Source organism: Canis lupus, chromosome 12 (assembly GCF_003254725.2).
Source record: "Canis lupus dingo isolate Sandy chromosome 12, ASM325472v2, whole genome shotgun sequence".
Classification (NCBI taxonomy): domain Eukaryota; kingdom Metazoa; phylum Chordata; class Mammalia; order Carnivora; family Canidae; genus Canis; species Canis lupus.
The window spans coordinates 33,854,976-33,869,761 of record NC_064254.1 but is presented as its reverse complement, the minus strand read 5'-3'; the positions used below and the strand labels follow the sequence as shown (position 1 = coordinate 33,869,761).

Genomic DNA, 14,786 nt, shown 5'->3' with positions numbered 1-14,786 from the left:
TCTTTGAAAGAATTAATAAAATTGATAACCCCCTAGCCAGACTTATCAAAAAGTGAAAAGACTCAAATAGATAAAATCACAAATAAAAGAGGAGAGATTGCAACCAACACCACAGAAATACAAACAATAATAACAGGAATATTATGAAAATGTATATGCCAACAAACTGGTGATCTGGAAGAAATGGATGAAATCCTAGAAACTTACAAACTACCAACACTGAAATAAAAAGAAATGGAAAATTTGAATAGACTCATAACCAGCAAAGAAATTGAATTAGTAATCAAAAATCTCCCAACAAACAAAAGTCCTGGGCCAGATGGCCTCCCAAGGGAATTCTAGGAGACATTTAAAGAAGGGTTAATACCTATTCTTCTCCAACTGCTCCAAAAAAAAAAAAAAAAAATAGAAATGGAAGGAAAACTTTTAAATTCATTCTATGATTCCAACATTACCCTGATTCTAAAACCAGATAAAGAATCCACTAAAAAAGAGAATTACAAGCCAATAGCCCTGGTGAACATGGATACAAAAGTTCTCAATAAAATACTAGCAAATCAAATTCAACTGTACATTACAAGAATTATTCACTACAATCAAGTGGAATTTGTTTCTGGGCTACAAACATGATCCAATAGTTGCAAATCAATCCACTCAATACACCAGATTAATAAAAGAAAGGATAAGAATCATATAATACTCTCAATAGATGCATAGAAAGCATTTGACAAATACAGCATCCATTCTTAATAAAAACCCTCAACAAAATAGGGATAAAGGAAACATACCTCAATATCATAAAGGCCATATACAAAAGACCCACAGCTAATATCCTTGATTGGGAAAAGCTGAGAGCCTTTTCCCTACAGTCAGGAACATGACAAGGATGTCCACTCTCACCAATACTATTCAACATAGTACCGGAAGTGTTAACCTCAGCAATGAGACAACAAAGGAAAATAAATGGCGTCCAAATTGGCAAGGAAGAAGTCAAACTTTCACTATTTGCAGATGACATGATACCCTAGTAGAAAGTCTATAAGACTCCACCAAATTGCTAGAACTAATACATAAATTCAGAAAGATACAGGATATAAAAGCAATGCACAGAAATCTGTTGCATTTATATACACCAATAAAGAAGCAGCAGAAAAACGAAATCAAGGAATTGATCCCATTTGCAATTGTTCCAAAATTAATAAGATACCTAGGAATAAACCTAACTGAAGAGGTAAAAGATCTGTACTCTGAAAACTATAGAACACTGATGAAAGAAATTGAAGAGGACACAAATAAATGGAAAAGCGTTCCATGCTCATGGATTAAAAGAACCGATATTGTGAAAATGTCTATACTACCCAGAGTCATCTAGACATTTAATGCATTCCCTATTAAAATACCACCAGTATTTTTCACAGAGCTAGAACAAACAATCCTAAAATTTGAATGGGACCACAAAAAGTAACTAAAGCAATCCTGGAAAAGAAAAACAAACCTGGAGATATCATGATCCAGGATTTCAAGCTATATTACAAGGCTGTAGTCGTCAAGACACTATGATACTGGCACAAAAACAGATAGATCAATGGAAAAGAATAGAGAACCCAGAAATGAACCCACAGCTATATGGTGGGCTAATCTTTAACAAAGAATATCCAATGGAAAAAGGACAGTCTCTTCAACAAATATTGTTGGGATTTGGATAGCAACATGCAAAAGAATGAAACTAGACCACTTTCTTATACAATACACAACAGTAAATTCAAAAGACCTAAATGTGAGTCAGGAGACCCTCAAAATCCTAGCAGAGAACATAGGCAGCAACCTTTTTTACCTCAGCCATAGCAACTTCTTACTAGACCTGTTGCCGGGGGCAAGAGAAACAAAAGCAAAAATGAACTATTGGGACTTCATCAAAGTAAAAGACTTCTATACATTGAAGGAAACAATAAACAAGATTAAAAGGTAGCCTACAGAATGGGATAAGATATTTGAAAATGACCTATCTGATAAAGTATATAAAATATATAAAGAACTTACCAAATTCAACACCCCCAAAAACAAATAATCCAGTTAAGAAATGGGCAGAAGTGTATCTGGGTGGCTCAGTGGTTGAGCGTCTGCCTTTGGCTCAAATCATGATTCTGGAATTGAGTCCCATATTTGGCTTCCCCATGGGAAGCCACATCTGTATATGTGCCAATAAGGATATGAAAATAAATATAAATGTGTGTATGCATGGGGCTAATATAATACATTGAATATACATGTATATGTATATTCAATGTATTATATACTTTTTATTTTTATTTTTGTATACTTTTTATTGACTCAAAGTCATGCACCTCCTTTAAGGCCAGCTCAATACCATCTCCACTTAAACCTTTCCAGATCCCCATTTCAATTTGTATTCTCTTACAACACTTAACAGTACAAGTCTTGTACTTGTGTAGATAGTCTAGATGTCCTTCTAGATAGCAAGCTCTTAAGTGTCTTGTTTGGCTTTTATCTTTTACAACACCTCCATCAGCTTCTAAATATATAGGTGCTCAGTAAATTTACTGAATGGAATTTAATATTAATGATATCTAGACACAAATCTGAATGTCTAAAAATCAACATGCCTTGAGGTAATTAGTTCTCTTCCAGCTGGATTCCCCAGGGCCTAAAAAAGATCAAAGATTCTCTTTAGGATTCAGTCCTGAGCCCTGAACTCTTCCCTTTGCATTATCTTCAATATGATCCGGTCCTCATGGCTATGGAAACGAAATACTGTTTATCCCTGAATGCATACATCAAGCCTTATCTTCTTCTTAGAGAAGCTTCAATCTCTTCCTGTGCCCCCCTTCCCAGCCTTTTCTACCTACTTGCCTCCAATTCCTCAGGGAGTCATGTGCCAATTCTATTTCAGTTCTCCCCCCAGTTAGCCTCTTCCTGTTTATCACAGCCACAGTCTAAGCCATCATCATCTCCAGAAACTTCTGAAAGCTTCCAGGCTGATCAGTGTATTTTACACTCTTTATTTCATTTTAGCTGGTTCTTCAGAAAGCAGTTAGAATAATTGTTTTTAAAACTCTAAATCAGGAAGGCTGAGCGGTCGCCCTCGAGCTGCACTTAGCTTCTGCACGTGGAACCCGGGAGTGGGAGATTCAGAATCGAATCCCTTCTCCCTCCCCCTCCTGTTTTCGGCTTTGTGAGGAACCTTACCAGCAAAGACAATGGCCAGCAATGTTACCAACAAGACAGATCCTCGCTCCATGAACTCCCGTGTATTCATTGGGAATCTCAATACTCTTGTGGTCAAGAAATCTGATGTGGAGGCAATCTTCTCAAAATACGGCAAAATTGTGGGTTGCTCTGTTCATAAAGGCTTTGCCTTCGTTCAGTATGTTAATGAGAGAAATGCCCGGGCTGCTGTGGCAGGAGAGGATGGCAGAATGATTGCCGGCCGGCTTTTAGATATTAATCTGGCTGCAGAGCCAAAAGTGAACCGAGGAAAAGCAGGTGTGAAACGATCTGCAGCGGAGATGTACGGCTCCTCTTTTGATTTGGACTATGACTTGCAACGAGATCATTACGACAGGATGTACAGTTACCCAGCACGTGGACCCCCTCCTCCTCCTATTGCTCGCGCTGTGGTTCCCTCAAAACGTCCACGTGTATCAGGAAACACCTCACGAAGGGGCAAAAGTGGCTTCAATTCTACGAGTGGACAGCGAGGATCTTCTTCCAAGGCTGGAAAGTTGAAAGGAGATGACCTTCAAACTATTAAGAAGGAGTTGACCCAGATAAAACAAAAAGTGGATTCTCTACTGGAAAGCCTGGAAAGAATTGAGAAAGATCAGAGCAAACAAGGAGAGATGAAGAATGATAAGTCAGAAGAGGAGCAGAGCAGCAGCTCCCTGAAGAAAGATGTGACTAATGTGAAGAGGGAGTCTGAGGGGGGTGCAGATGGCTCTGCTGAGGAGGGGGACCTACTGGATGATGATGATAATGAAGATCGGGGGGATGACCAGCTGGAGTTGATCAAGGATGATGAAAAAGAGGCTGAGGAAGGAGAGGATGACAGAGACAGTGCCAATGGCGAGGATGACTCTTAAGCACATAGTGGGGTTTAGAAATCTTGTCCCATTATTTCTTTACCTAGGCACTTGTCTAAGATCAAAATTTTCACCAGATCCTCTCCCCTAGTATCTTCTTCAGCACATGCTCACTGTTCTCCCCATCCTTATCCTTCCCATGTTCATTAATTCATATTGCCCTGCGCCTAGTCCCATTTTCACTTCCTTTGACGCTCCTAGTAGTTATGTTAAGTCTTACCCTGTAATTTTTGCTTTTAATTTTGATACCTCTTTATGACTTAACAATAAAAAGGATGTGTGGTTTTTTAAAAATATAAAAAAATAAAAAATAAATAAAAAATAAAAATCTAAATCATATCATGTATCTGTTTAAATTATTTAAAATTCTTCATTAGCTTCCCTCTGCACTTGAAATAAAATCCAGTCACTTTATTTCTTTATTTTGTCCTCAAAGCTCTACACACAATCACACTCCCAGTCATAAGCCTCCGGTCAAACTCAGTCGCCTCTTTACTTCTTTAGAGCTTTTGCAACAAAGTTTACTTCTGCTAGAGCAGAGTTTCTTGAATTATCTGCGGTAAAGGATCAGATCTTTTCTTCAATCTGTCATGGAATACTTTCCAAAATAGAGTAAAAATCAACTACTAGAAAAAAATTTAAAAGAAATATATTTTATTTTTATATTTAATGGCATAAAGGTAGTCTATCAAATTACGATAAATGTTACAAATGCTTATTCTCAATTTCGGGACAGATCTCACTAGAGTTCCAGAGCAGTTTGCCAACAGAGGTCAGTCTACAGGCTACTGAGAGGCTCTGTGTTGGTGTACTCTGTGTTGTAACTGATTCCATCCACTCTTTAAGGCATTGCCTAAAACTTCACTCCCTCAGAGTCTGCACCAAACATGCTATCTCATAAGATCCATCCCCTTTATAATATTTTCTATCACTGCATCCTACTTGGCTTCATTCATAACCTGACTTAAATTGCATTCATATGCACACACACACACACACGCACACACACACGTGCACACACACACACATTTCTCTGCTTACTTTTTTTTTAATTTTTTTTAATTTTTATTTATTTATGATAGTCACAGAGAGAGAGAGCGAGAGAGAGAGAGAGAGAGAGGCAGAGACACAGGCAGAGGGAGAAGCAGGCTCCATGCACCGGGAGCCCGACGTGGGATTCGATCCCGGGTCTCCAGGATCGCGCCCTGGGCCAAAGGCAGGCGCTAAACCGCTGCGCCACCCAGGGATCCCTCTCTGCTTACTTTATTCTCTACATCTCTCTCCTAAATTCCAGGTGGCAGGGACGGTGATCATTTTTGTCACTAATGTATCCCAATTACAAAGTCAAAAATGTCAAATTTCATTGGGTTTGATGAATTTCTCAGAGACTTTCACATACTAATATATGAACTGTGCAACCCCAAGGGCAGGTATATAGTGCAGAGTTTCCCAAACTCATGGGATTGATAGATCTTTCTTCAGAATGCGTCTATAGAATACATTGTAGGAAGCATTGATCTAAAGAGATAAATGCAAATTTTGTACATGCCAAAACTACTTTTGCCAGGTTGTAAAGTTTGTTGTATAGATACTTAAATGCAAGCTGCTATTATTTCATGGGTGGAAAGAGTAGAGAATTGGAATTATGCCAAAGCCTTGGTGGAATGAGGGATATGTGACACTCATTTGCCCATTTTTCTCTTAGTTTCTTTTCTACCTTGTGACATTCTAGGCCTAAAACACTAAAAATTAAATTTCCTTGGTTTCTCAGCCAGATGACTTCTGGATCAGTTCTTCCAAAAAAAAAAAAAAAGGTACTAGCAGAAGATTAGAAAGCTGAAGAAAGGGGAAAATTTTATTTTATTATTAAGAAATTTTGTTTCCAACAGCAGTGGGAGGTCTCAGGCTTCAGTGGCCTTTGGCCCTGTGGACTGGGGCTGATGGCTGCGGCTCCGGTATTATGCACAGTTAAAACAGCAAAAAAGCATCCATGAAGCCAGCTGGCTGTGCCCTCCATTGGTCTTCAGTAGCTGCAGGAGGGATGACCATGGATTTGTCAGCAATGTGGCTTCTGGCCTCCAGCAAGATCCACTGTGAACATCATCCTGTGTCTTCTGGCACTGTCTCTCCTGCAATCCTCTAGCCAGGGCTGGTGGTGACTTCTTGTAGTCACTAACTCTTCGTCTCCCCACCTTCTGCCTTCTGCTCCATCAGGCTTTCCTAAACCAATGAAACCAATGCCTTGTATTTTCTATTTGAAAAACCTAAAGTGGTTTTTGGTTTCCTGACTGGACACCAATTAATATGGGGTCAAGATGGGAGAAGGTGATTCTATCTTCCAAACAGACTACATGAGGGTAGAAAAATGTCATCTGCTCTGTCTGATGTCATTATGAGTCAGAGTTAGGCATTAAGAGAAACACCTAAGCAAAACAGAATAATGAATCATGGGAACAAAATCATGAGTGAAAACACAAGCCCATGATTTTTAATCCAGTCCATCATAGGGTGACTTCTGCAAGTCCTTTCATCATTCTGAGCCTGACTGTCCTCAAGTCCTTCCTCCTTGACTGCTTCCAACACCAAGGAATGCACAGGTATTTGTAACCCCCCATGACCTCTATTAATCACCCCCAAGCCACTCCCAAATAAGCAATCTAAGTAAATGTCATGTGTTTGCCCTACCAGTGCAGCTTTAGGACAGGTCTCCTGGTTTCTAGCTCTCTCTCCAGCTGGACTATCACTCAAAACCCTGTCAAGGTAGAAAATCTGGAGTTGCTGTTATTCAACATTTTTAAGTACTTCTGTGAGGCACAGGGGAATGAAAAAATAAACTCACAAAATGATGTGTGGGAGACAACAATGTATACAAGTAACAGTAAAGCTTTCAGTGAAACAAGAGCTTCTATAGAGGCACAAATTAAGGCAACAAGCACTGGGAGAGGGAAGAACTAATTCTGTGGGGATCCTTCTCAAGTCTTCACAGAAATCCATTGTGTGTGGTGGAGCACAGCGCTCATGGGGCAGAGTGAATAGGGCTGAGAACAGGGAGGCTGAGTGGGGTCAGACTGAGCAGACCCTTTGGGGGCCACACCCACGTTACTACACACATGGCTCTAGGAAGCTGTATGAGGTTTTTAAACTGAAAAAGGGAAATGAAATTCAAGTTTTAAAACTTGAAATATATAAATATAGGATATGGTTGTTGAGCAATGATGATATTGAAGAAGAAAATATTGAGCATTTCAAATTATTCTTATGTTATCTGCTACCCGTAGGATATATGCATAGTATCCTATCAGCAGGGGGATATGCTTAAGACATAATAAGCAAAAGGAATTTTCTTAATAAATTGTCATAATAATGACACAGCCAGGTCAACTGAAACATTGGTTGGAAAGAAATAATTATGTTGAAAGACTGAAAATGTGGTTGCAAGAAAGAATTTAATATCTTTCCGAACAACCTAGAATGAAAATAATATATTCTAAATTTCCAGATATTACTGATTTGGAGGGACAATGAGAAATAATAATAGTTTATGGATATTAAGAAGCTGGAACTGTGATTCAATATTGCATAATAAGAAGCAAATTATAGAAATATATTCTGAACTCATTTAATTCCTACATATTCAATGATCAGTGAAGAAACAGTAACGGCACAGAGATTTTTGAGTGCCATTACACGGGAAATTAGTTATGGCTTTTCAAAGTAAAATGATAAAAATACCGATAAAGTCAGCACTATTCTGAGCCATATATAAATGAACTAATCCAGGTGAGGAAATTTTCAACCCTCTCAAACAACCTTAGGATAAATTGAGCCCAAAATATCTCATTTAACTTTGATTAGCACTATATTAAAAAGATGGAGACAAATTGAATGGAGAACTCAGACAAGCAGCTTAGTATTGAGGAAATTGATTTATGAAAAATATTATAGGAACAAAATATGTGCAACTTTGCAAAGAGATGACTAAGGAATGATGACAGTCTATAAATATTTGAAAGGTATAAACATCCAGTTGGGGAGGAATTATTTAGCATGTTATAAAGAGCTATAATTACAGTTTATGGGATGAAATTAGACAACCAAGATTTAAAGCATTCAAAACCACCCTCTTCAGCATACTGGAGACTTGTATTTGAAAATATAAATAGTTTAACCTTTGGGATATTTGAATGCTTTTGTCTCTGTTTTTATTTCTATTTTTTAAAAATGTAATCGGTGTAATGAAGAGAGATAGGCATAAATCTCTTAAGTGTAAGCACAATAAACACTATTTTATTTATTTTGCACACTTCCCTGTCCTAAAGGAATCTCAGATGGCTCACTCAATTTGTTTGGGAATAGAATACAGAATATATAAACAAAATCCACAAGTACTTCTCCAACTGAATGTTAATCTTTTCCACTGGATCTACTTACTAGTAGTAGTGAGCAAAACTCACTAACTGAATTTTGCATAAATTTTACTAGAGGATTGTAAATCATTGATCTAGAGTAACTGAAGTTATGTACCTCACTGAGGTAAAGACAAATACGGGCTGCTTTATGTTGAAGAGACTCAAGAATTTATTTGGACTGGACACTAATTACTGCCTCCTTCTTGAATTGCTTCCTTCCCAGTGAAAGTCCTAAATATCCAGCCACAATCACTTTCCTGTGCCCATGTACCGTATCTCACACTGGATGTCCTGCTGCTGCTTCAAACTTAATAGACTCCAAATCAAATTCATTTGACAAACAAAATAAAATTTGCTCTACAATGGATATGCCAGGCCCTGTGCTGCTGAGCTAGAGATAAAACCATGATTATAAAAGAATTCCTATGGGGAGGAGCTCTTAGGTTTTATCTCCCTACTGTTAGTCATTTCCCAAGTTTTAAACTACAAAATTCTCTTATGAAGGTTGGGTTCCAAGGCTGGGTTCTAAGGCTGGGTTCCTAAGAATACATAATTTACTGATATTCTAGTGTTCATGAATTATTGAGAAAGCACTTGCAGGATAAAAGAAGGGAAGCAGGGGCACCCAGGAGGGTCAGTTGGTTAAGCGACCAACTCTTGATTTTGGCTTAGGTCATGGTCTTAGGGTCCTGGGATGGAGCACCGCATAGGACTCTGTGCTCAGTGGGGAGTCAATTTGGGATTCTTTCCTTCTGCCCCACCTCACTCAACAAATAAATCTTTTTTTAGAAAATGGACTAAAGCAACTGAGATTTGGAGAAGGAAACTAAATAAAGCTGCAGTCCTAACTGGAATCCAGCTTCTGTGGGGAGTTGTGAAGCATAAATTGTACCACTCAGTTGATCCCACCTTGAGGCAAGAAGGATTGTCTTTTGTACGTCCATGTCAATGAATCATTGACTACATGACGCCATCTCCTCAGAGAGTGCTATGTGTGACCTCTCAATGTGCTCTCATTCCTTTCATGGGTGCCAATTTACTAGAGAAGGAGGGCAACTGCAAGTAATTTCCAGCCAACTGTCAAAGCAGCTGGGGAATATGTGCACCATCTGGGAAAAAGCATCTGACTGGCCACCAACATGCTTATTATAAACATTGTCACTCCACTGGCCACTCAGGGTCACAACTCCTTTCCCATCAAGCCATGCTGCATCAGTCACTAAATGTTGAAAATTCTTCCTTCACACTTTTCTTTCTTGTGTTCTGCCCTTATTTCTTTCCAGCCACCACTTGGAGCAGTTCGAGATCTTACTGACTCACGCTCAATCTACAATCTTATTTTCCTAACAAATCTCAAGAGTTCCAGAGGCAAAAAAGGCATCACAGGTAGGCAAAGCAACTGGGTGGAGATGAGGGCGTCCTGGAAAGTGCATGCTCTAACGAAAGGAGCAGCTACTACTCAGCTTCAGATGTGGGAAACTGTACCCAGTGCCGCAGGTCGTCTGATATTTTAAGAGAAGTTATAAATCCACATTATATGAAGTATTCTAATTTTTGTATCTGGTAACCATTTCTAAGTTTTTTTGTTTTTTAAAGTTCTATGTGAGGTAAAAGAAAAAAAAAAAAAACATGCCTGCAGGTTAAATGTACCCACAACAGCCATTTTGCAAAATCTGGTCAAAAGTTTAAGAGGAGATGATATTTAAATAAATAACTATGGTTCAAAATGAAAGGAGATGAAAATATTAATCCCAGATAATGTGAGGCTTCAGAAGAAAAAGAAGAAAGGAAATAGACCCTGAGCCCTGATGAATAAGGATCCTTGGACTTGAATAAGTCCCCACTTTCCTTCTCCTCTCAGCCTCACATCTGGTACAAAAAGCATGTGTCAGTGTGTTGCTAAATGATGCTTCTGAACTTGCGGGCAGCAGTAGAAAACAAAAAGAGGATAAAATTGGTCAGGTATATTTTATGGAGTACATGGCAGCAATGACCACCACTATATACCTCCATCCCCTTTAGAAATGCCCTGTATCCCCCAACATACCCTAATATGGGAAGCTCTTTGTTTTTAGGCCACAGAATCCTGACTGCTAGACCTTTATAGAGGACGTGAGTCAAAAGCAGCTCTTGCAGTTGTTCCAAAATCACAGTGTCTTTGGACCAAAGTTCACCACCACCCGGCATGGCTCTCTGCCTGAGCTAGCACCATCACTGAAGAAGCTCCACAGATGTCCGATGAAGGGACTCAGGCAGCCAAAACACCTTTCCAGAAAAGCTGAGCAGAGCTGAGGCCAGGAAAACACAATGTCCAGTTGGCTGACTCTAGGAATAGCAAGCTGTTTTCTAGAATAGTCCACATTTTCATGCATCTTTCCCATTCCAAATGGAATAATTCCATAGAAGTTTACAATCAGATGTCTCCTGTCCCAATTGGCATCTAAACACGAGGCTTCTTCACCAGGTGGGCTGGGCCTATTTCTCTAGGTTGCTTCTCATTGGAAAGAATCTCTACATTCTGGAATTTTCAACGGCTCAGCTTTAGAAGGGGGCATTCAGGGCATTCACGTTAGGTTAATAATCCTGAATGTAAACATTTTTGGTGTTGGGCTCGTTATTCAAAATGCATCTGATAACCTTCTTGTTCCATTTAAAAAGTTTATTTCATTACATAATTGAAGTTCTTTCACTATTTGCAAAATTAGCTTTTGACAAATGAGCCTTTTGCTAGTTGGCTTGCCCCTGCCCTCTTCCTTCTGCTGCTCCCAAAAAATACCCATGCGTCTTTTGCACCCAGTTGGCAATACCCCAATCTTGAATGGACTCAGCTCTCCACTGCCTTGCCTCTGCCCTGGATTGCTGAATGCTGAAGAAAAATCACACCATAAAGCAAGTCTTAAACTGCCTGCTTTTCTCTTTCAGCAGACATGGGCAGGCTTCCTCCTTCATAGAGGAATTAGAAGCTGTCAGACAGGAACTTCCCCAAATTCCTGCCTGCTACACATCTAACTGTAATTACATCATCTGCTACCCTCTTCCTCCTGCTGCAGAGGAGGAGGAAGTGGCCTGTTCTGTGGACTCTGTTCTCCGGTTCCTGGAGTCCACCCGCCCATATCCATCTGGTTAACACCCCCCACACCCACCACCCCCAACAGCATTTGAATTCCCTCTATACCTGACAACTCCACAATGGTCCTGTGATCCAAAGTCCCAGTTTGTTTGCTACCCTTTTATTTTCCTCTCCTTCACTCCCAAACTTCAGCATCACCCAAATCTGTTGCTACTGTGCCTCACTTTCTTTGCCAACACACTGCTCTGTGGCTACTGCTCCCATCATTCTTCTCCCTGCCGCCAAATCCAAAGGACACACCCAGTCCTTATCCTCCTTGACACCTCAGCAGCGTTTGTTACAATTGAGCCCATCCTCTCCCCAAGACTTCCTTGTCACAACACCTTCTTCATTGCCCTTCTGCCTCCCTTTTGGGGCATCCCAAGTGTTTGCGCTTCCTGCCTACCTCTTCCTTTTTTTTTTTTTTTAACTTTTGATATTCCTTGGGATTCTATCCTCGGTATCCCTTTTCACTTTTCCTTGCAAAGTAATCTAATTGATCCTTGTGGTTGGATTTTCTATCCACCTTCAATGGTATTTCTTATTTCCTCATTCTGTGAGATAAGCATATGAACACTCCTTTTGTCCCTCTCCTTCCACCTCCAATCTTGCATTAGCTATACTTGGACTTTATCGTTACATTTTATCCTTCCACCATAACAAATCTCTCTGGCTTTATATATAGATTCATGCTAAAAGATAGAAGCTAACAAACAGCATTAGTACTCTGTAAATACTCTCCACTGTAAAGGAAAGTACAATGTTGCCAAATAGTGGGCCAGAATTACACTTCCTTCCCTAATTTCATGACTCTGTGTCACTGCTGGACAATTCCAAGCATCAGGGTCAAATGGACTAACTTTTCTTACACTCCCCAATTACTTAACATTAGTTAACATTATAATCCCCTTCATTTTTTTATGATTCTTATGTATTTTGCCTAAAATTTCAAATTGCTTTCACGATTTCTTATAGCATTTGCCTTGATCATCCCCTTTTCATTTTCAGACTCTATATCATACTAGTCCATGCAGCTCCCCTTTTTTCACCCAGACTTCCATTTTCCTGTTCCAGTCTGGCTCATTTTGTTTTTAGTTGTCTGCTTACCTGTTATCCTAGTACTTCTCTTTTTTGCCCTTCCAGGTTTCACTGTCTCCTCAGCCTGTCTTTCTTTTTCTTAAATATGCCTGTTTCCTGGAGTACATTTTTGGGTAATTGATTTTAAAACAGTGTGTATGGGGTAAATTATCTAATTCTTTGCATGTCTTCCTTTTTTCTTTGTTTTGTTTTGCTTTCACCCTGGCTGGGAGTTTGACGATTGTAATCTTTGAAGGCATTGCTTCCCTGTTTTCCAGCCTCCAGGGGTGCTTCTGCCAGACTGATTCTTGTTCCTGTGTAAATGACATATTATTTTTTTCAGCTGAAGTTTTTATAATCTTTTGTTTATTTGTTGCTCAGCATATCATAGTGATTTGTCTTTAAAAAATGCTCTTTATTCAGGTATGTAAATTTCTTTCTTGAAAACTGGAAATTTCATAACCAGCAGTTTTCCTAGTTTCTGCCCTTGCCTGTATCTCCTTTTCAAGCCTCAAAAGTTCTTCCTATTTTTATTTCTCCTAGGTGTAACTTTCTAATAGTAACTTTAATTTAAACTAGCATAGGTGCTCTTTCTGCTACATTTTTTCTTTTTCTCTTAACTTCTTTTCAATATGAGAAATATATTTCATTGATATTTATATGCTTTTCTGGGTTTTTTTTGCAAGCTTCAACTGGCAATTTCCTTTTCTGTTCCTCTTTTTGCTTTTATCTTTTTATTTATTATGAAGAAGCATAAGTATATCCTGTCTTTAACTTGAAAATCCCCCCTTTTGCTGTTTTTAGTTTTCCAATTCTTAATAGACTTTTTTCCCCCTTTCTCCTAAAGTCAGAAATTTTTCTATCATTTTTCATGCTGTTACATTTTATCCTGTGTTTTTCTAGGGTAGTGTTCTAGAACTTCTCCCATAACTGTTGGCCTCTCTTTATGTTTGTTCCTCACTGTCACAAAGTTCTGGTAATCCTAATAGTCCAGTGCCCTTGTTATCCTCCTGTTTGCTGAAAGAATTTTTCAGAATCTATATTTCTCTTGAAAGAGTGTGTGATGGTACTGTGTCTCCAGGAACTTTGCTTGACATTGCTATGAAAGCCCTCTGTGTGTTTCTGAGTGACCCAAAGCCTATGTGTCAGTTTTTCTAGATATGGCACTCAAGTCATTAGTTATTTTCTCTTCTTAAATAAGCTCTTCATATATCAACTTCTGTTCTTATTTAAAGGTGCTCATTGCATTTTCAACTGTTTACATTATTTCTCTGAGTTTTTCAATAAAATTAGATGTGTCACTTCCTTTAATTAATGCTGCAGTCTCTACATCATTATGTATTTTGGCCAATTGTTGCTGGATTTTTGGCCTTCCTCATGTCCTCCCAATAATCTATTTTTCAATCCTTCCACCACACTATGCTCAGTAATGAAGTCCTTTTTTTTTTTTTTTGGTTGTAAAAAAGACTGTTTATGTTTTTCTACTAATAATTTGATCTTAAACTTTTTCTCCTTTAAGTATGATCTTTGCCTTCTCAGTCTGAGTAGCTTTCTCCTTTTTGTTTTGAGGTTGAGAAGGTTGAATTATAATTATGAATTCTTTTCTCTTATAATTTCTAGAGACACTTTAGCCACATAGGTCTAGGGGCTCGCACAGGGGGCACTCTAGAACAAGCAGATTGTTCCCTGCATGTGAGGCCAGGCTTATGGATGTACTGTGCCTTAATTTCTTCATCCATAAAATGGGGCAATACAGAATCTACCTCATAAGGTTGTTAGAGTGGGTGAACTTATTATACATAAATTCAGAAGAGTTATAGATCAGATTATTATTAGTTCCTTAAGTCAGTTTTCTTTACATTGGCCTTGCTTGTTCTCTTTGATGCTGATGGTATTTCTCATGTGTCTCCTTAACCTAGGATGTCCAGTCATGCTTTAGGAAGATTTGGGTCATTAGAGTTTCTTCTGCTGTTACATTAACAGGATGATTTTCCACAGTGGTCTCTCTGATAAGATGAGTTTTGACTGAGAATTCTATGCATATTAGTGGACCAGGAACATTACACTATAAGCCTTCACTTTAATGGCTGG

The 14,786-nt window shown here is 38.8% G+C and overlaps 1 protein-coding gene across 1 annotated transcript; it reads left to right on the top strand.

Annotated features, from left to right (window-relative positions):
- Window positions 1–3,134: 3,134 nt before the first annotated feature.
- On the top strand, window positions 3,135–4,394 carry LOC112658427 (heterogeneous nuclear ribonucleoprotein C-like). Its single transcript, XM_035697431.2, has one exon. The coding sequence runs from the start codon at window positions 3,219–3,221 to the stop codon at window positions 4,098–4,100; it is 882 nt and encodes a 293-aa protein (XP_035553324.1). The 5' UTR covers window positions 3,135–3,218; the 3' UTR covers window positions 4,101–4,394.
- Window positions 4,395–14,786: the final 10,392 nt, after the last annotated feature.